Genomic DNA, 23,027 nt, shown 5'->3' with positions numbered 1-23,027 from the left:
CAACACGCTTTTCCGTGTATCCTCAAGGCTAGCCTGTTGCTCAAATCTTAGTGCCATTACAGATGGGGGGTGGGGGGGGGGTGAAGAGAGAGCTTAACTTTCATCTAAATGCCTTGGGGTGGGCCCTACAGGTGTGTATCTGTGGCATTGTTCAGTTGTTTCAAGTTTGCCATTTTTATTTGTTCCTCCTTGATAATTGTGCACTTGTGGATTAGATTGTTATAAATCACACATGCACCACATACATGTGTTCTCAAGCCATTTCCCACCCCCACGCCAATTTACTCTCATTTATGTATTTCTTTGTGTGAGGGGGGGATGAGAGTATTATGGTTGATTTTACTAATTTCCTCCATCTGTTAATTATGGGTTGGATTCAAAGAAAACATACAAACTGAGACTGCCAGAAAGTGGTTTTCTAGCTCCCCCCTCTCAAGACAGTCACCATTTCACATGCTTTCACTATTTCCCTTTTACATATTTTTCTTTAGTTCCTGCCTCATATTTTTCATTTGTCTTGTTGGATGCTTTTGAAACATTTGTACTGATTTAATCATCATTATTAGATTAATGAATTAATATCTCTCCCAATGTATGGCTCAAAGAAGCTTGCATTTTTAAAGCTCCTGTTGAAATGCACTTTGTATGTCACTGAGGATCCTGGTCATTCCCGTAGCTCAAACTCCTCTAACAGGTATGTTTGTAGATTTCATATGCAAAAAGTAATTTTGCATATGAATAGGGGTGGGAACTCAGTTTTGACCGTGTACAGATCTCATATCCAGATCTTTCCCTCATGCATGAATTCATAGGCACATGCTTAAAAGTCCCAGTGTGATTATCACGGGTTACCATCTGAACACATGTTGTGTTTGTTCAAGTTATTTCCAACTTATGGCAACCCTAAAGTGACTCTATCATGGGGTTTACTTGGTCACATTCATTCAGAGGGGATTTTCCTTTGTTTTACTCTGAGGTTAAGAAAGTGTGACTTGCCATGGCTGAGTGGGGATTCAAACCCTGGTCTTAGATTTGTAGTCCAATTATCAAACCATATATTGTGCTGGTTCTCATCTCTCATTTTTACTGTTTTACTAAATCACCTTTGAATTCCTGTTTGAAACTATCTTCCTTGTCGTGCAAATATGATTTTGTTCTGTGGGACTAGTGCGTCTTCTCCAACTCCAGCATATCCACATTTGCTCTTGGCTGATGTTTTTAAAAATAATAGTTTCAGTTCTGTATTGTTGAAACTGCATGGGTCAGTAGGAGTGTTTTGCAGTCAGGGAGTAGAGAAGCAGTAGAGGAAGAGATACTAAGCAGCCTCAGTAAAGTGCGATCTGGTGATTTATGCAGAACAGCTTGCCTAGCACTAGGCTGCTGGAAAAATTCATCCGCCGCCTGCCACCCCACAGTATGCCTGGCCTGGTTTTTGCTTGCGTTAAAAGTAGCTTACCTGCCAACTAGTCTTCTCTGACAGTTTTGGTTATTATTCTTTCACACCTATTTGATTGTCTTCAGCTTGATCTCTTTCTGACATTCAGGAATCTAGATAGAAGCTACTCTGCTTTGTGTCTCCTTTTCCTTGTTCTCCCGCGGCAGCCTTGGATACTTAAGTTATAAGTCAAGTCAGCTCAAGAGGAACTGCAATCTCTGAAGCTGCTTGCAGGCTAATTAGAAGAGGAAGACGAAGGACATCAAACTTGGTTCTTCTTTGAAACATGTGAGAGGATGTAGCTTTAAAAAAAAATCTCTTCCTTGTCCTGTGCATAGCTGCCAAATTCTAGTCCTTTTTGGAAAAGGTTGAAAGGTTTTGCGTATAAAGAGGTGGAGTATTTCACATCCTCGGGCTCTTGTTTTGCCTGTGGAGATTTTCCTTCCGGCTGATTGGCGGTCTCTGATTGTTCCTAACTGATGACTTTGTGGAACAGGAGTTTCCCTGACCAACAAATGCTGTTCTGATAAACAGGTGCTTCTGTTCTCACTAGCACAAGGACAGGCACATCTCATTCTGGATTTTTTAATAAAATTTCTGTCTGCAAGCATGAAACTCAAGAAGAATGGATCTTATACACTGAACAGGTAAGGAAAGATAATCCTATATTTTATTCATATCTCACTACAGCTAAAATTATTTTTAGTTAAGTTAAGACAAAACCTTTTTTCCTGAAGTATATCACTGCTTCCACTACATTGCTAATTTACTGTATTTGTACTGGCTATGAAAATGGAAACAAAGTGTGTTTTAGTATTTTTTGAGTTTGAAGGAAAATAAAGTTCTTCATAATTTTGTACCCTCAGAACAACAGGAGGTATAGCTTTCTGGTTTGTAGGCAGAAGCCCAGGGTGGGAGAAAGGTTCGTCCAAGATCATGCCATGAATTCTTGGTAAAAGTGGGCTCAGCTTAGATCTTCCAGGCACAGACTCTGCTCCGAACCATGTTGGCTCTTCCATATGGAAAACCGATGAGGCATCTTGGAAGCTGAAAGAATATCATCTCTTATGCAAATCTTAGGAGTTCCTACTAAGTACAGTAACTTCAGACATTAAAAAATGTCTTCCCATTTTTCATATCTTTTATTACAACAACGTGATGGAATTTCAGATTGTTTGGCCTTTAAAAATTAACAGTATGTTGGATTGCAGTATGCATGAAGTATTTTCATAAAGGTTTGGGGGAGCCCAACACATTATAGTTGCTTGCTGTCATCATTTCATGCTATCATTTCATGCCCAGAACTTAAAGCAATTATGTAAATTAATTGTTTACACAAAACAATTTAACTCATGCTGATGTTTTTTATTGATACCCGAATAATTTGTAAAGTAATTCATTTTAGAAGTAGATTTTGACTCGTTAAGTAGAACAGATTGTTATGTGTAGAAACAAATTTTACAGCAAGATTATTCAGTGCACTTGTTTTTGCTCCTGTTGTCATATTTTCAAGAATGTCCTTTGAATCTTTGTCTTAATCTTCTGTTATTTTCCATACTCACTTGCTCCATAGGATTCCTGATATTTTCAATAGTGTGTACATTATGCATTTTGTGTCCCAGTAGCTCATGCTGCCTTAGTCTGTATAGACTAAAAAATTGCCCTTATACAAATAACAGACTGTAATAGCTTAAAGTCTTAACTATTTAAACCATAGTCTCATTTCGCTCTTTGTGTTTGTGTGTGTGTATCTCTAATGAGGAATGCAAGCTGAATAATAAAGTAGGGTTCACACATATAGCCTTCCCTGTAGATTTCACATGCTAGTATAAAAAGGAGAGGGGGAATGGATCACTGTTTTCACTATCTAAAATTATTTCTAAAAAGTATGCAACAGGAAGACATTTATATAAGACAGTATATATTACCTGATCGATGTAATTCCTGGTCTTCATTTACTTTTATCAGCTCATTTTTTGAAGTGAGTGCTTTATATCTACTTGGCTTTGTGAGGGAGACCATTTCACTTCTAATTCTTTCTTCTTTTTTTTTTATAAACTTACAGATAGCTACCATAGAACATGACACTTGAGCACTATTTTATTGGAGGCAGGAGTAATATTCAGTTCTGCCAGTTTTTCCTGTATGTGGGAGTATAGGTCTTGTTTTAACAAAAAAATGCTTCATTTCTAAACATGGAAGGGAGAGTATCTGTCTCTAATTAAATTCATTCCTAATTTATGTTGTCTCATCCCAGGTGACCTTATAACCTTATATAATGGAAACGTTGCCAAGGAAAATAGCTCTTTTTGTGCAGCTTAAACTTTTAATTTGTCAGCAGAAAGATAGATTGCCCTTGCAAACTTTGTCCTCTAATATCCTTTGTTTATAACCGGCTGTGTTTTTGTGTTCTCCTTCTGAGCAACCTAATGGGTGTGAGGCAAAAATGTACTGATGAAGAACTGAGAGGACAGTGTAGATAAGTAGTAAGTAACATGAGTCTGGTAGAACTTGTGCTCTTCCACCTGGGATAACCTCCTAACTCCCTGTTTTTACGCGTATGGATGGAAATATGCAGCAAGAATATCCAAGCTTTGGTGTCTTTGTGTGAGCAGAAGTCACAAGACTAAGCACTTCCTTTTTCTAGCTGCAGTTATACTTTAATATATGCTTTTTATTTCACCATATACTGTGTGTGACTCCATTTTGCTAAAAAGGTCAGGTTCTGCTGAGGAATGCAAAAGAAATTTGTATCAGATTAGGTTTATTTTTCACAGAGTTATCCTGTTTGTGATCTGTAATATTCTGCTCTAATTAGTGTTCTCTGAACCAGTGATGATCCATGATCCATTGGTTGACTCTCTCTGGCAAGTTTTCAAGATATAAGCTATTGTATGCAATGAGCACAAATGCAGTACTAATCTCTGTTATATATGGCATGGGGAATTGCCAGTTTGCCACATTATCCCTTCCCTGTGCTATCCAAAGCTTGCTCCACCTCCCCCCCCCCCCCCCCCCAATATATGTATGTATGTATGGTTGGAGTTACACTTTTAAAAGTACCTGTTTCAAATTACAAACAAATTCCACTTAGGAACAAACCTACAGAATGTATCTTGTTTGTAACCTGGGGACTGCCTGTATATACATTTCTGTGGAGAAAGAAAAAAAAGGTCTTCAAAGCCAGTACAAAACAGGATGAAAATATGAAACAGTAAATTAAAGACCTTCACATATCTAGAACGCCATCAAGAGAGACTTAAATACCTTATTTCCTTTATGTCTTAAGAAAGTTTGTCATGATCAATGTTTTAACTCTTTGCCCTCATGGCAAAATAAGTGGTAGGCTTGCAGCATATGAACTGATTTTTCCAAGTCTTGTAATTGCCAAACACCAGTAGTTGTGCAACACTGGCTGTAATACTTCAAAGGTATGTAAAATTTCCTTGTTTTCAGTATCCTAACACAAAAAATAACCTGGTCTTTAAATTGCAGTGGTGGCACGTGGTAAAGATGATCAGATTTCAGTTACACATTCATGCCTGTTACAAGGAGGAAAGTTTAACCAAAACAAACCTTTCCTTGGAAGAATGTATAAAGATGAGGTCAGTTTCAGTTTGGGGGGCTCTCAATAATAAGGCCTGCTGGAGAAAATGTGAGAGCTGAGTGCAGACATTTCAGAGATTTGTTGAAAACACTGAGCTTTCATACTCCCCTTTCTTGTTTTTTCGCCACTCCTGGGGGAGAAGGAACATGCAAGAGTGAGGGTACTCCTGCCTCCAAATCCAAACAAATCTGCCTATAACCAAGTATAGTATAGTTGCTTCACCATTTGGAAAATTGCTAGTGAGTCTGAAGGACATGTTACTTTCTTTTCTTTTTTTTTTGCAGGGCTAGCACACTGAGGTTGTGTGATGATATAATGCTGAATGCATTTAGTAATAGTGACATATTTTTCCATCTTGATAGGAATAAGATTATGTTTTTGAAAGCAGATGTAGCTTGTCATTTCTTGTGCCATTTCTTCCAGATCAGAGCTATAGGATCATTACCAATTGATACCGATTTCTGTAGCAATTACTGTCAGATTTACTAGATACCGAGTATATTTTAAGCATGACAGCTATAATATGAAAGTTTAAAGCAATTATGAATTATTATGTTTATCATCTTCAGGTTTTGTCAGACTTTGCTCAATTAATATACCTCTGGATACTGTTATATTTTCTTATTGTATTTACTTTTGAATTTCAAAAGCCAGAATGTTGAGTTTCTTTGGTGCATCTATACTATAGAATTAATGCAGTACAACATCAATTTAACTGCTATGACTCAATGCTATAGAATCCTGCGATTTGTGGTTTGTTGACGCTGCAGCACTTTTTGGGAGAGAGAAGACTACTGACCTTGTAAAACTACACTTCCATGATTTCATAGCATTGAGCCATGATATTAGAGTGCTGTCAAGTTGCATTAATTCTAAAGGGAAGATGCATCCTTAGTAAATTATAAAATTCACATAAGATACACCAATTTACCCATTTGTATTGGTATGTGTATAGCCTGATCGGTATACAAAATTATCACCTTTGTTCTTATTCTTTTTGCCTAAATATCCTTTCCGAATATAGATCTATATCTATATCTACTTCAGTAACTATATGTCTTTGGATATCTATTCATGTAGATTGTGAGAGACATTGGTTCATTCCTGTTCAAGTTCTCAGTTTCCCACAGGCCACTGGTGTTAGACAAGGAGCCTTCTGAGGCCTTGCAAGTAATTCCAAAATCTTAATCATTTTTTCTGCTTGGTCTCATTCCTAACCTAAGATGTTTATGTGATTGAAACTATCAAAACATTTGAAAAGTTTCCATGGCTTTTTGCCTGAAGCAGATTTACTTGCTAGTTAAGTGGTTATTTACAAGCCGGACTTTCTTTTCATATATATTTACATCTTTCAAGGATGAAGCCTGATTTACAACTCCCACTTGTCGTCTTTGTCCTTCACACTACTATGTTGTCCTCCTTTGCTGCTTATCTGCATCTGTTGTGTGTTTCTTTGCACTGCAGGTTAGTATTTTGGCAGATAATTTCTGTAGAACGACATTCCATGTAGATAGGGTAAACTAAGCAAAGAATCGTTGGTTAATTAGAAAAATACCTACTGTTCACTTATTTCCAGACAGTTAACATACCATACATTTTAACATAGACAAACACAGTAGAAAAATTTTTGCTGGTAGCTTTGTTGGGATTTTAATTTGTAAAAAATTTATACTCTTTTAGTGTTTCTTGTTCTTGGGCATTGCTTTTGCTCAGTATTCTTCTGTGAACTATAACCTAATTCAGGTATTCAGTTGCAATCATGTGTGTGTTTGTGGGGGGGGGGGGGGGATATGCAATAACTCCAGGTGTGTTTGCTTGCCTTGCCACTCAACTGGATTGGGGTGATGTCTCTGCTTCTGTTGATAAAAGCATTCAAATACTCGGGGAGCAAATTTGAGTATAGATAGCTTCTTGCTGTAGATGCTTGTCCTCCAACAGGAATGCAAAAGAAAGATGAGCCTTGAGCACAGAACTCTGCTCTTCCCCTTGCAGGCAACTTGAACACCTGGGTAGCTCTAATATGCCCTGGGGATGCATTACTGTGTATTATCTTCACATATTTCTTCATAACTAGAAATGGAGTTGATGTCTCTGTGCAGAATATTACTTGTGTGCAAGAGGGCATTTGCAAAAAAGTGGGAGAAGAAAGAGGTTTTGCTTACCTTCTGCATCACAAATATGATAATAACTTTGTAATAACTTCTCTCCACCTGCTTCCCTGTATAGTAAAAGCATTGCACTATGTTGAAAAGAACACTATCATAATCTCCTTAACTGCAATTCCAACATGGTTAAAGAGGTTCTTTTGCAAATCCTACAACAACAAACCAGAGATGACTTGCAGCACTGCCTACCTTGGAGGTCATCAAAGCCACAAATCAACTAAGAAATAACAAAGCCAGCTGAAATCTTTAAAGAGGGTGGGCCTGAGCTAATACAACAACTCTACAAACTCATTAAAAACTGTGGGTGACTGAGAAGATCCGAGCAGACTTCAACAATGCCATCATCATCTCTTTTTTTCTCCAAAAAGTGAGAAAGAATAGAGTGTGGAAACTATCAAGGTATCCCCCTTTTAACCTCAGCTAGAAAAATCCTTGTAAGAATCCTCGCAAACAGCCTTTTACCTATTTGATAAAACGTCCTCCCTGAATCCCAGAATGGCTTCCACCCCTCTAGAGGAACAGTGGATATGGTTTTCATTGGACGACAGCTCAAAGAAAAATGCAAGGAACAAAGTCTACCTTTGTCCATGGCATTCATCGACCTTGCAAAGGCCTTTGACACCACAAATCATAATGCTCTCAGGACCATCCTGAATATCAGATGTCATGATAAATATGTGAACATCCTGTGTGTCCTCCATGATGACATGGTGGCAGCAGGTTTGGACAGCAACAATTCCCAAAGTAAAGGGATATATTGACACATGAGTTAGAACTTTCAAACTGAAGCAGGGAACGAAAGAGAACAAAAGGGAGGTGCTACTTTGGCTGAAGTGGCTCAGACAGTATCGGACAGCTGCATTACAAACAGATGTGTGTAGCTTTTAGAGAAAATAAGTAAACACTTTAATTCCTCCATATATATATTCTTAAATATTTTTATGATATCTAATGACTTCATATTTAATTGACCTTTCAATCCCACTGTATTAGCAGTGACCCGGGGAGGGGGGAGGAGGAGGAGGAAGAGAAAAGATCCAGATCAAATTTTCTTGGGCCAAGCTCTTTCTTCCATGTACTACTGCTGCTGCTCTGCTAGTTCTGGACGAACTATTGATAATTACTTATGTGACTGTGCCATTTGATAGCAGTTGCAACTATTTTATATTGTCCTGTTCACACAGCAATCTGTGTCAGATAATGTTGAAGTTGTAGAAGGCAAATGTAAGAACTACTTTCTTAAAGTTCACTTTTGTTTTGCCCATGCATATTTATGTATTTAAATTGAGGGCTGGTAATTTTGACTATTTTTAGAAGCTAGTACTAAACAGAATTTATGTGTACATAATTGATGCTTTCTTGTAGAGGTGGACAAAGTGTGGCCATTCAGCTATTGTTGGACTGGTGCTCCCAGCATTGCTCACCATTGGTTGTGCTGGATATGGCTGTTAGGACTTGTCGTTCAGTAATACCTGGAGAGTCCCACACTTACTCTGTCAAGTGAAATAGCCCTAACACTAGTCATCATTACATTTTCTATGGGATTAGTAGTGCAGTACAATGATACCTTGACTTAAGAGTTTAATTTGTTCCATAGCCAAGCTCTTAACTCAAAACACGGTTATCTAAAAGCCAATTTTTCACATTTAAATACTATTAATCCATTCTGACTCTCTGAACGCCCCCCCCCTCAAAAAAATTTGTTACATGTTTTTCATTGAGAAAATGTACTTTATAAATAACAGAAAATGCATAAATGCACATTAACATGTGACAATAAACGTAAAGAAAGACCAACTTTAAAATGGTAGAGGCACAGAGTTGTGGCATAATGGTAGAAACACAAAGTTGTGGCAAGGGCGCACAAAGCAAAAAGGCAGAAGCATCCTATTCTTTATGCTGTACTCATTCTAGCCTCCCTCCCTCTCTTGCTCTCTCTCTTTCTCTCTCTTCATGAAACCAAATATACCAGAAATAAAAACTACACAAAATCAACTAACCCAAAGTTTCTCAAAACAAACAATAGCAAAGCAGACAGCAATCTCCCAGAGTGGACAAAGAGCACGACGCATGGAGGCTGCTCCTTTGAAGCCCTAAAGCCCTGTACTCTCATGCTTGCGCTCCTTTGACACTAGCTCTTAATTCAAAATGCTTCTCTTATGTCAAAGTGAAACCTGAGCTGAGCAACAGCTCTTAACTCAAAATGCTCTTAAGTTGGGATGCTCTTAAGTAGAGGTTCCACTGTAGTTTGTATGGCTACTTAGATATGCGACCTATTAAACTTATTGAGGTTTACTCTAGATGAGGAAAAGACTGAAAGCTTGTATTGGGTTGTGTATGAGGTCTTAAAAACTGTGGCACATGGAACAAATAGTTTAAACATTTGTGAGTGTGTATATGTGTGTTGTGAATTTGTTTTCCTTCCTGTTTGGCACTAATTGCGCTTGATACCAGAAATTAGGGAAACAGCATTGTCTCTATTAGTTCAATGCAAACTGTCAAATAAGCCACAGCTATTCAGACACCTTCACAAGCTCACCATTTTCCAAATTATAGAATTCATTCCTATAGATATCATATAGGAAAAGTTGCACTGGCTTTTGAGAAGAGGGAAGAAGGATGATGTTCTTTGAGATTGTTTCAGCATGGCTCCAATGATTTCCAAGTTAGAAAACCCGTCTTATTATAATAGCCTTCTGATTTAAAACTATCCAGACGAGCTATTAATATGCTAATTTCATTTTATGAGTGTGTAGGAATATACTCAGTCTGAATCCATAGCAGTGAACCTATTTAACATTACATCGTGTGTTGGCTTTTTATAATAGATCTGTGCTCTAAACAGTGCCGTTGTTGTAACCTCAGCAATGTCTGGGAACACATGCTAATGGCCAGACATCCACTGATACTGACTTGTCTTTTGTACTGACTTTTCGCTATTTTTGAAAGGAAACAGCACTACTCAAAGAAGCCATTTTCCTTTATTATGGAAATCCACTTTTGTAGTGCACATAGTAAATGTCAACCACTAGTCCCTGAGAGTCAGCATGCTGTAGTGGTTTGAGTGTTATATTAGACCAGAGCTTTCCAAACAATTCATGCTAATGACACACCTTTTCAGACATGCTTCTTTCACAACACAGAAATTCAGTTTTACAAACCAGACATTAAACCAACCCCTTGTAAGATATAGTGATACATACATAAATTGTAGTAATGAAATGTATGGGGACACAACATATCTCACGAAAACCTTTCATTAATTATATATATTTAAAATACATGATTTATTTCTTATTTCACATAGACTTAGAAGTTTCTCATTACATTTTGTGCAGCACACCTACACACTGCAGCCACTGAGTCATGACACACAGGTTGGAAAGCGCTGAACTACACTTTGAGACCATTGTATTCAAATCCCTACTCAGTTGAAACTCAACAAGTGACTTTTAACAAGTCAAACTGTCTCAGCATCAGAGAAAGGCAAGAGCAAGCCTCCCTTGCACAAATCCTGCCAAGAGAATCCCATGTTAGGTTCATTTTAGGGTTACTAGCAGTAAAATTGACTGGAAGACACGCAGCATCAAAGTCTCTGCATCTTTTGGAACAGTTTCAATTGTAAATAATGTATGTAATTACTATCATGTCAATATGTATGTATGTAGATATAAGCAACAGTAGTCTTACTGGTTCATGACCTGTAGTTGTTTTTGATCTGTAAAACTTAATTTTAGCAGTGTGGAGATTGTATTGTCGAAGGCTTTCATGGCCGGAATCACTGGGTTGTTGTAGGTTTTTCCGGGCTATATGGCCATGTTCTGGAGGCAATTTTTCTCCTGACGAAACATCAGGAGAAAAATTGCCTCCAGAACATGGGCATGTAGCCCGGAAAAACCTACAACAATCCAGTGTGGAGATTGTAAACTAGGATCTAGATTTCACTATGTTTTGCAAGTCACTTGTATCAAATTCCTTGTGTTACATTAGATGATGTTTGAACAGGTCCTTTAGCATAGTAGCATCATTGCAAGGTGATTGAAGGACTTTGTGGATAAGAGGTTTTGGAAATGCAGGTGGACATAAGCTGTCTTTGTTTTTTTATGTTCTGTGTAGAAATTATATAGTACAGTGACTTCTCAGACTTACTAATCTCAAAGACCTTTTAAAAATTGTGTATGTGTGTGCAACAGTTTTATTGATGTGGTTATCAATGAGTGGAACTAATTTAGTTTGGACTAATGATTGGACTTAGATTATTATCAAACTGTAGACCTTTATTATAAAAGTATGTAGTATTATGGTACACAGACATTCTCACTGATTAGTTTTCAACAATTAAGATTGTAATGCAAAGATACAGAATGGGGATGTCTGGCTTGATAGCATCATGTGTGAAAAAGATCTCGGATTCCTCATGGACAACAAGTTAAACATGAACCAACAATGTCATGCAGCAGCTTAAAAAGCCAATGGGATTTTGGCCTGCATAAATGTGAGCATAGTGCCTAGATCCAGGAAAGTCATAATACCATTCTATTCTGCCTTGGTCAGAGCACATCTGGAATACTGTGTCCAATTCTGGGCACCTCAGTTTAAGGGAGGTATTGACAGGCTGGAATGTGTTCACAGTCTGGTGACCAAAATGATCAAGGGTCTGGAGAACAAACCCTATGAGGAACTGCTTGTTTAGCCTGCAGAAGAGAGACATGATGGTTATGAAAACATATGTGAGGGAAAATCATAGGAAGGAGGCGGGCAGGCTTGTTTTCTGCTGCCCTGGAGACTTGGACGCGGAACAATGGCTTCAAACTACAGGAAAGGAGATTCCATCTGAACATTAGGAAGAATTTCCTGAATGTGAGAGCTGTTCAGCAATGGAACTCTTTGCCCCGGAGTATGGTAGAGGCTCTTTCTTTGGAGGCTTTTAAACACCTGTCGGAGGTGCTTTGAATGCGATTTTCCTGCTTCTTGGCAGGGGGTTGGACTGCATGGCCCACGAAGTCTCTTTCAACTCTGATTCTGTGATTAACCACAGATTGCTAATTCACATGACATAAAAAGGTGCAGTTAATCTAAAATGGACGAAAAAGCAGAGAGATGATTGCAAAATACAAGTGTGAGACTTGCCACTACTGGTTTCCATGACATTACGCTATGGCTTAGCATTCAATCAAAATGAGCCAGTTAGGTGCTTGTCTAGTAAAAATGTATGTCTGATGTTGTTGTCACATGTAGCTGTATTAATTAAAATACAGAAGGGCTCTTCAGAATGGTCTGAATGTGCTCAAAAAGTGACACATATTTGCATAATTTTTATTAATGCCAAAGAGAGCACAAAGATAAAATTGAGAAAGTGTTCTACAGTGTAAAGTATGTTTTTTTAAACAAGCCTCTTAAATATTTTGTGCTTGAATTGTATTTATAGCTAAGCATTATTTTCTGGTACCTATGAGTTTAATAAAACTACCACGTCTTATTTTTGAAATAAGCCAAAAATTATTCTTCAACATACAAAAAAAAAAATCAATGCGCAGTTCATAGTAGTGCACTGTTTTAACAAAAACAAAAAAAACAATACACCAGTCTAAACCCCATCTCGCTCCTAAGCGAGACCGTCTTGAATTGGCAACAGAATAATCCTAAACAATAATAAATAGTAAACTTTATTTCTAGACCATCCTCACTCCCCAAAGGGACTCAGGGCTAATTTGCACAGTAATTTTCTCTAGGGCATTCCACATGGGAGACCACTTGACAAATGTCTGCTTCTTGTTTTCAAGCTGAGTATATAAAGTAAAAGGGAGAGGATGACTAAATCCAATTGTCAGTTCTATATAGAGTAGATATATTGAATAACTGAGTCTTGTTAAGTTAAGATGTGGTCATGCAGTGAATTCACATATAACCAATGTTGATACAGGAATTTCTAAAAAAATATTAATCACTGTCTGCTTTGTTTCATAGTATTCTTGGCAGGATAAAATTATCATGAGAGATGCTGAGTGCTATGATGGATAGGGATAAACAAAATTGTATATTTGGTAAATTGGCATAATTTGTATGTCTTATGGAATTCTACACCTTTGAGGTCTAAATTTGCATTTGTTTGACATTGAAACACAAAGATGGGTTTGTAATTAGAAAATGATTTGGTCCTGATCAACATGTTAGCATGTGTGCACTGTAACAAGTTTTCAATCAGTTTGCATAATCTCTCAAGAGATAATATATTCAGTTCTAAAATGCTGTATGTCAGGTGATTTACTGTGTTTATATCTTTGATGGAAATATCTCTTGCAGAATGGTTTACTACCTTGTAAATGGTCTAATGTTTTAATAGTACATTCCTGAACCTTTGGAATTTAGCAGTATAATTCCTTGAAGTTTAACAAGATAGTCTCTACACTGACTTTCAGAAAATCCAGTAAGCCTTCCACTTTCCACTGTCCTTGAACAAACAGTCCTGCCATACTTCACCATTGCCTTGACATTTGTCTTTGTGAGAATGATTTTAGTCCTACCTGCCATTTCTTTTTTCTCAGAGAAGGGAGGGGTTAAGTTTTGTAATTCTTTTTTCTGAGCACAGAAAGCAATGGTCACACATGTTCTGTTCATGCTTTTATGATCCTGAGTTGTGTTTCTTGCACTATTGTACTAAATGCATTTGCAAATACTAAATGCATGGGTTTTTTTTTCAAGGACTACTTAAAAAACTTTGATAGTGGCAGTTAGATTTGTCCCACTTGTCGCCATATTTCTGACACAACTTTGCATAATTGTAATAATTTTCTCTAATTCTTTAGTTTAGATGTTAAGTTTCAATACTTACATAAAGACCTCATATATGAAGACAATACATTCTCAGCTGAACCACGTTATGTGAAACTGCAGATACCTCTGGATGCCTTTCAATGATCTAATGTCCATTCCTAAATCCCATAGAAATGTATTTGAGGACCTATAAATTCTTCAATTACAAGACACTCTCTAATTGAGTGGATCAAAAATGCACATTGGTCACAGAAACTTGAGTTACAAATGGGAAATCGGATGAAAAGAAAAAAAATAAACATGACTGACAAAACTAATGAACAGGAGAATTCTACACTGCCTTTTGGGGGGGGGGGTGTAAGTCAATGCAACCATATCATGCTGAAGACTGTTGCCTCACTTCTGTGTAGTCTGGTTCTAATTGATTGGAATACACAGGAAGAATAGTTTGCTGATGTCTTGAACTGTGGCTTAGCTGAATTCCAAGGGATTGTCTTAGCAACAACCTGAAGCTATCACCTAGCAGTGTTGCCGGCTAAAGTTTACACATTATAATTTTTGTTCCTAAATTTTGCCAGTTTCAAATAGCTATGGTATGATATCGCATCAAATTAAACCAGAATGTTATTCTTTATAGTACCCACCCAACATGCATTTTGAGCTTGCCATCCTGAGGCCAACATGGAGAAAAATGAAAATGTGGTCAGAGGCAATTTGCGGTTTGCAGACTGTAATCTAGGTTCAGTTTTTAGCTCAGATAATGGCAGGAAACTGAACAGCGTCTGGAAGCCAAAATACTCAGTTGAAGAAATTTAAGAATGATATTGCCATGTTGTAGATTTCTGTTATAAGAGGTACAATTACAACTTGCTAAAAATATAGTTTATTGCTCCCTCTTTAGGTTTATAATCCAATATGGTAGAAGCATACAGAACAGAGAGAATAATAGAGGGGATCACAATATAGTAGAGTTTCGCGTATCCAACATTAATGGGCCGGCAGAATGTTGGATAAGCGACAATGTTAGATAATAAGGAGGGATTAAGGAAAAGTCCATTAAATGTCAAATTACATTGTGATTTTATAAATTAAGCACCAAAACATCATGTTTTACAACAAAACGACAGAAAAAGCAGTTCTGTTCGTGGTAACATTATGTAGTAATTACTGTATTTACGAATTCAGCACCAAAACATTGCAGGGTATTGAAACAACTGTGGATCTGGGCAGGAGGCAGACTGCGTTGGATAATACAGAAAGTTGGATGAGCGAAGGTTGGATAAGTCAGACTCTACTGTAGTTGGGAGAGTAGTAAGTAATAAGTAGAGAACTCTAGTAGAGACCTGTCTGAGGCGTACCCAGATAGTTTTAACGACAAATTATAAACTTGCATTTTATATTTAATCTTTGTTTTGGGTATTTTAATGTGTATTCTGTGGAAATATGTTTTAATATGTGCATTTTAAATAAGGTTTTTAGATGAATGTGTGTTTCAGCAATGTTGTAACGTGCCTCAACCACAGAGATGTAATGTGGAGAAAGTGCTAGGTACATTGGACCTCATCACACTAGATGATGAATCCACTTTAAATCTGGTTGCTGCCTTTAGGGAGGAGCCTTTAACAGCCTCACTAAACTACAAACCCCAGAATTCTGCAGGAGGCAGAAACCGAATTTAAAGTGGATTCATTCTGTAGTGTGATGAAGTAGAAAGACATGCTGTCAATGTGAAGTTAGTATATCCACATAAATACTCACTATCAGATTTGAAATGCTGTCTGGCTTCCAGTAACTCTTTTATTATCAGTACAGTGGAAAGATAGACTCGGGGAGATCTCAGTATTCATGTATGCTGAACTGTGCAAATCTTACATGTGTTAGTGCAAACAGCTATTACAGCAATCCGAACGTCTTGCCAAAAGTACTAGAATATGGTAAAAAACGCGACAAAGCTAAATATAGTAAGATGTCTGGACACAAATACTGGAATGCTTCATGAGAATCTATAAGTTCCTGGATCTTTGAGCATGACCTCATCATTCAGTGATGTGACAGTCAGGTCTAATGTGTTTCCAAACTAGAGGAATAAAAATTCAACAATCAGCAAAGAGATTTTCCAGTGTGGATACATACACAACGTTTCATGGATATTTCTACCCTAGTACATATCTTTTTCAACATGCTGATGAGTGTTTGAGATATTTTGTAGAATTTCAACAACAGGTTAAAGAAAATGGTTGACCTTTTGGAAAAGCAAGTGTCTGGAAGTGAAGGCTGGACAATGTACAGCTGTAAGAAAATAGATGCTTATGGCAATAGTTATATTTTTGTATAAACTTTCAAAGAATAGAGATTTGCAGCCTTTCAAAATAACTTTAAGACTTATTTGGACATTTTTTGTTAATTGCTAATCACAATTAACTTTTTAATGAATTGTTAAAAAGAAAAGTGCACAGTAGTATGAGCTAAAAACTCTTCACATTGGCTAGTATAAAGATCTAAATATGAACAAATTATATTTTAAACATGCTGTCTGTGATTCATCCAAAATAAATAATATGGCTTATGTTTAAAGGAAATCATAGGAATTTTCTCTGGCCTTCTAGATTGTAGATGTGCAATCAATTGGTAGTACTGGGGTAATGTTAAACTATGTAATCTTGGTTTAATTGCAGAAGAAAATCTTTGTGTTTCTACCATTTTAGGTCCTTCTTCTGGATTGACCTGCAAATTGTTATTCTAACATTTTAATGTGAGAGGAGGCAGTAAAGAATGACTTGATTTCATTTATTGGTTCCTTATGTGTTAACCACCAATTTCAGTTTTTAATACCAAATACTTATTCTTCCCGAACTAAAATTATTACTGTTACCTAAACAAACTCCATATACAGTTCAAAATGGAACATGTTTATGAGATGCCTTCCAGGAAATTGTCCTTTTGTTTGTCTCTGTGTGTGTGTCTTTGTGTTTAAATCAGTTCTCCAAAGAAGAATGCTTCATCTCCTATTAATAAAGCAATAGCAAGTCTGACTTCCTGTGTATGGATAAATTTAAGAAAACACACACCCGAATCCTGTCTTTAATCCCAAATAGAGTAGGTCCATTGAATGCATGGGATTTACATACTTATTGACTCACCATTCAACAAGTGATTCAGTGGTACTACCCTAGTTGTGGCTTCTGTTGAGATTCAAGTCACAGTTTTGAGGGGTTCAATTGAATGTCAATTGTGGGTCCTGCAATTAGAAGCCTGAGCACTTCTGAATTTATTGCTGTGTACAACTAACCTTTCTGGCATGTGAGTGTGGTAAGTAGGTCATTGTTAAAGCTTTTCTGGAGATTTCTGCTTGCCTTGCAGACATGTTGACACAAGTAGACTGTCCAAACAGGTTTTACTTTAAGGATATGGAGCTATTCTTCTCTAGCATAGAAGGTACAAACAGGATAAAAGAACATAGAATGTATTTCGTAGAATTTAAGGCACATTTTTCCTATTTAAGAGGGCTTCAAAATAGGGTGTGCTTAGATTTGATGATTCCTCAAAGTCATTGCCTTTGTTTTTTTTTTTTTTTTTTTTTTTTTTTGCTGTTAATTGTCTAATCTCAGAGAAAGGAGAAGGGGCTCTCAACCCCAAACACCTCTGCCAGCCCCTCACCATTTTGTCTCCAGTCTCAGCTAGATGACTGTTTAATGTCTGGCTGAGATGAGCTTACTGTTTTTGCTGCCTCTCCAATGAGCCCATAGGCTTAGTAAAATAGACACATCCTGGCAAGATGACTTATGGATTTCCTCTCACTCATTCCTCACTGCACAGGAAATATTGTACTACAAAGCCACATAGAAACAAAAACAAGGTATTGTACATGTAGAGAAAATTCTAAAAAATATTCTAAGAAGATAGTGTTTTTCCAAAGTTGGCACCTTAGATTCTGTGAAATACGGTATTTTTGAGAAATATGTTGTAGGTAAAACAACTCAAGTAGTTGTGTAGAAATAAGGAGATGCGTGGATATGGATTTAAGACAGGAGAGATGTTAACAATTCCATCAAGATTTTTGCAATTTCCACATTGCCTCCCATCTAAATCGATGGCAGATTCGCTTTTTTGACAGCATTTTCCGTCCCATAATGGGCATGTTATTCTACTACCCTATATAAGAAGTTTGAAGTTTGCTTATGTTATCCTTACTAAAGATGTTCAAAAAGCCCTGACCAACAACTGTCACAGCTTCCTTGATCGACTCAACCCACCTCTAGTAAAGTCGCCTTTTTTTGTGACCCATTTTATCAGGCATTATAATCTTTCCTAGCAAATCATATCATCTCATGATATATCCACAGTACAACAGCTTCGGTTAAGTCACCTTACCATCTAATAACAGTTCAGACTTGATTTGCTCTAAGACTCATTCAGACCATTGTGTATCTAAATGCATAGAAATTTGTACTTCAAAATCCATTGTTTACAACCAAGCCGTAAGGTCCAGTTGACATCTTTTTTAACCTGCCAGATAGGGCTTCAGTTATATTACAGTAGTATTTCTTGAATACAGTAACCACTTGATAAAATAACCACTTGATAAAATAAAAAGGAAGATCAGCAGGTACTTTGAATTCATTTGTGTTTGTATGCTTCCCTGATGTTTGCATTTATTTTATTTAGGCATAACCAGACCGTTTTCTGTCTGTCAGTTTTACATGAGTTTAATTGTAAGTTCTTTCATCTTGTTTTCACATCAGTCTGCAAATTTTAAAAGCTTGTACACACACGCTTACAATACCAGAAAACATTCTCTCTAAAATGTACTAAAATACACATTTTTTTGGCCCAAAGGTGTACCACTAAATTCAGGGCAGGGCATGATCTGAAGGTTATCTACATTCCAGTCCATATACTAGTCACAAAGTCCAAATAAGGCTGATTTACTTAAAAATAGGGGTCAGATGAAATCCTCAAATATCCCTCACCCCTAACTGGACTGCCATACAGGGAGAGAACCACTCCCATGGTACTGCAGCTCTATTGGCTGTCAGTCCGCTTTTGGGCTAAATACAAAGTGCTGGTTATCACCTATAAACCCCTAAACAGTTTGGGCCCAGGCTATTTGAAAAACCGCACCTCTGCATACAAACCAGCACAAGCACTACGGTCTGTGGAAGAGGCTCTGCTCTCGGTCCCATCACCAACACAACCGTGGTTGGTTGGAACGAGAGAGGGGACCTTCCCCGCCTCTGGAACTCCCTCCCTAAATAACTAAAATAGCCCCCTCTCTCCTCTTCTTTAAAAAAGTTTTTAAATACCTACTTTTGCAGAAGCTTATGGAGAGGAGGAGGATTAATATACCTTTACATATGTCCTCGCCTTGATATCAGATACCTACCTCTGCCCACTGGATGTGATAGACGATTGTGTGCTTTTAATGTACTGTTTTAATTTGTATGATTCCTTGTGTTATATTATGTTTATTTAGTTTAATCCTTCGTTAATTTTAAATTAGATTTATAAGTTATATTGAGATCATTTTATTTCATGGCTATGTCTTGATTGCTATTTGTCTATTTTAGACACTCAATGTTTGCCTTTTCTTTTCTTTTTTTACTCCTTGGAAACCATCCTGAGTCCCCCCAGGAAGAGTGGGCGGCTTATAAATAAATTTTGTTGTTGTTTTATTGTTCCTGTTTCTTTCTTTCATTGTGTGGTGTGTTTTGGGGGGGGGGGGGTCTAGGGAAAAGGAGAGTATCATCTCACATTTTCTTTGCAAGGTTCTCATGTGTACTCAGGGAATTGTCAAAATCCCAGCTTGGATGTAGAACTGGTTGCTCCTATGCTATGATTTTTCAGCCTTTCACAGACTACAACTGTGCAGTTATGTTATCCAGAGGAAATGCAATAAACCTCCCCTTCATGTAAGTTAGATATCTGACCCCCCAGCCATTTTCTGTCTCAATTTTGTTTTAGATATTGACACTTTATTCTGAAAACAGTAGTTGTGTTGTAAAATGTGAAGTGAAATGGTTCCATTATGTAAAATGAGCAGCCAACATCGCATTAACGGAACTCTGGAGACTCCTCTTAGCCAAAATTTTAGAAACTTCAGACTCTCTATAGGAAGCTTGGGTTGTATGGATAGGAATCTAGGGGAAAATGTGTATCACTGGTTATAATAGACAAGAATGTGTGTGTGTGTTTTTTTTTTTAAAAAAAAAATAATGTTCAGCTTTAAAGGTAGAGAAGGAAAATGTTTTAAAAGATGATTTGGAACTAAAATGGTATTCTCACCAAGGTGGTAAACACTATGGGTAACCAAAAACAGAGTATCTTGTAACTAAAAGTATTATTGTTTTCAAATCAAGCTTCGCAGAGGATAAAAGAAAATGAAGGAAAGCTGTCTTGAATGAGCAGACCCTGAAAGGAAGTAACCAACCACTCAAGAACTTCTGTCTGCACTGTCTCAAGCCAACATTTGCACTTAAGTTGTGGGAAGAATGTGTCAGACTGATGGAGAAACAGATTAACTTGTCTGCTTTTCTTCCCACATTTTTTATTCTTGGTTGAAACTGAGATTTTTGTTTTACTGCTGTATCTCATATTCTCTTGTGAGTAAAGTTCGTTTTAGGAATAGGTTTTTGATGACAATAAAACCAACACATCCATTTACCCAGAAAAGAAAAGCAGGCAACGAATGAAGGAATAGCAACAATGTGATATTGTTGACAAAGCAAAACAAACACAACTTGGAATTTCATTCTAGTGAAAAATACATTTTGCTAAAGTTTGGTCTCCTTTTATTCCATCAGTAGCTAGGCCAGAATGGCCATGTGCTCTACTAATGGTACTAGCAAACATTTTGGGTTTCACCTTTTTAATACAATCAAGCGATTAAAGGGATACTGTGTAAGCATTTTGACAGAGCTTAACTTATAAGCAATGTTTGTGTTGTTATCTTGACACTGTTGCCGTTTTTGTTTTTGTTTTCCTTCTGTTTTTCATTTAGTTTCTAATTATACTGACTTGTTACTGTTGTCATAACAAAAAAAGAAGTTAAAATGGGTAGAAGTGGCTTTTAACAAGGATTACTTAAGTTCACATCTTACGAAAAACAATGTATATTCAAATTGTGATTAGAATGTTATGAAATTTATGTCTTTTTTCAGAAACCGCTCCAAAAAGGTGTTGACAAGTTGTGTGTCAGTTAAATAAAATGGAAGAAATCGTTTCAGCAGTTCCCTTCCTTCCTTTTTGTGCCCCTTCTTTCTTCTGCTGCTGTAACAGACATGGCTACTTGTTTGAACACTATCACTAAAGTTATACCTGATCACCTATGTTTGGTGGTGCACAACTGATTATTTTGCAGTGAAGCATTGTGTGTCTTATAAACAAGCATTACAATGGTCAAACTACTTGTGATTATTTGATGCAATGTGGTCTTCATCAGTCACTAGATAAAACTGCTTCAGATTGTCTTCCCTGAAGATCAGGATCTTCCATGTCGCAATGATGTAGAAAAACATTTGCGCTTATAAATTTGAGACTTTCTGAGATATCCAGAATTTTTTGTCTTCTCCTGGTTTTTGTTTTTTTTTTGCACTTAGGAAACAGATTGCAGAAATGCTGTCCCTCCACCCTCCTTATACTATAAATTAGAAAACCATAAATGCTCCTGAATATAGGTTGGTCTTCTTAAACCAAGGTTGAATAATTTTAGATTCTCAATCTTTGTTTCTCCAATCACATTTGTTTTTAATTGATAACTTTCCAGCTGGCATGGCGTCTGAACAAGGATTCTATGAATTGTAGTCTCAGTCATCTAGTGGGCCAGAGACTGAAAAATACTGCTGTGTCATTATGTTAGAATGCATTTTATTCTACCTGATTTTATCTAAAAAGAACATTCCACTTTGTATTTAGATCATGGGACAGTGGATTAGAAAATCACATAGTAATTTCTACACTCTCTATCCCCCCCCAGTGATCCTACTGGCCATACAGAATTTCGGTGTCTTCTTGTTTCTGTCTCTTGACTTTCAGATCCCTGTTCAAAGTGTTCATAGTGTGGAGTAAACTCAAGATTCCATTTCATAGTTGTTAGTCCTTAATACTTCTTTTGACCACTTATATTTCTGTTTGTATTGGCCAGGTAGTCTTTAAAATGTGGCCTGACACTGGGAGAATTGCAAATAGCCCTTTGTGTGTGAATGTTGGACATTTGGAGCATGGAGAATTGTGAAAGTTGATCAAATGGGAAATGGAAGACACATCTGCGGGATCATGACTTGAAATTTTAACCTGAAATCTATCAGGGAGAGAAAGTAGGTGGTCTCCCAACAGTTTCAGATATGTATTGTTGAACATACATCAGTCTTTAGATAGGGCAGACAGCTTTCCCAATATGTTCATGTGAAACATTTTTAGTTTTAGCTTGCTGCAGGTTGAAGCCTGCAGCTATTTTTTTAAAAAAACAAAGCCCTTATTAAAAGTTTTAGAGTGTTTTTCCCCATCAGTTTCAAAATATTTTTGAAAATATTTAGTGGGCTTGTTTGGGCAGCAAGACAAGTGCATAGTCAAACAGAAAGGGCAGTTAACAGTTTTGAAGCGTTTGTTTGTGTTAGTCAAGACACAGTGAGAGTACTCTGTAATTTTTCTTAAGCATTCGCTGCAGTAAAACTGGGCAGACCTTTGTTTCCTAAATGTTGCTCTTCAGTTTTAACCAGAAAAAAGGCACTCCTTTTAATTCTTGAGATAGAGTTGTTTTCTTAAATCAACATGTTTTCCCCAAACCTATTGATATTGATATTCTCTGGAGTGCCTACTGAATGCTTTATTTTTATAACCACAGAAAGAGCCAAATAAAAAGCTAATTGGGCAACAGTTAGTAATAAAGTGGTTTTATAAACTCTATCAATGTTATTCCTTAATATTTTCTAACAAATGTTCCTGTGTTGAATTGATCCTTATTATTAATGGAAAACTATTTAAACAAAGGGCTTGCTGTATGGGGTACTGATGTCTGTAAACTGCATAGAAAGCTTTCTTTCCTGTGTAT

The 23,027-nt window shown here is 37.0% G+C and overlaps 1 protein-coding gene across 3 annotated transcripts in view; it reads left to right on the top strand.

Annotated features, from left to right (window-relative positions):
* Nucleotides 1–23,027, top strand: part of MOB2 (MOB kinase activator 2) — a 142,457-nt gene that overhangs the window by 67,366 nt on the left and 52,064 nt on the right. Inside the window, exon 1 of one of the 3 annotated variants that reach the window (XM_060768822.2) lies at nucleotides 1,648–2,082. The exons of the other annotated variants lie outside the window; for them this stretch is intronic. Within the exon in view, the coding sequence (XP_060624805.1) occupies nucleotides 2,045–2,082 (38 nt within the window). The 5' untranslated portion in view covers nucleotides 1,648–2,044. Of the gene's footprint in view, nucleotides 1–1,647; nucleotides 2,083–23,027 lie in introns of those variants that run through there. 3 annotated transcript variants of the gene reach the window in all.

The sequence above is a fragment of the Anolis sagrei genome, chromosome 1 (genome assembly GCF_037176765.1).
Source record: "Anolis sagrei isolate rAnoSag1 chromosome 1, rAnoSag1.mat, whole genome shotgun sequence".
Lineage (NCBI taxonomy): Eukaryota > Metazoa > Chordata > Lepidosauria > Squamata > Dactyloidae > Anolis > Anolis sagrei.
Note: the sequence above shows the minus strand (reverse complement) of the source record. Positions and strands in the feature narration are given on the sequence as shown.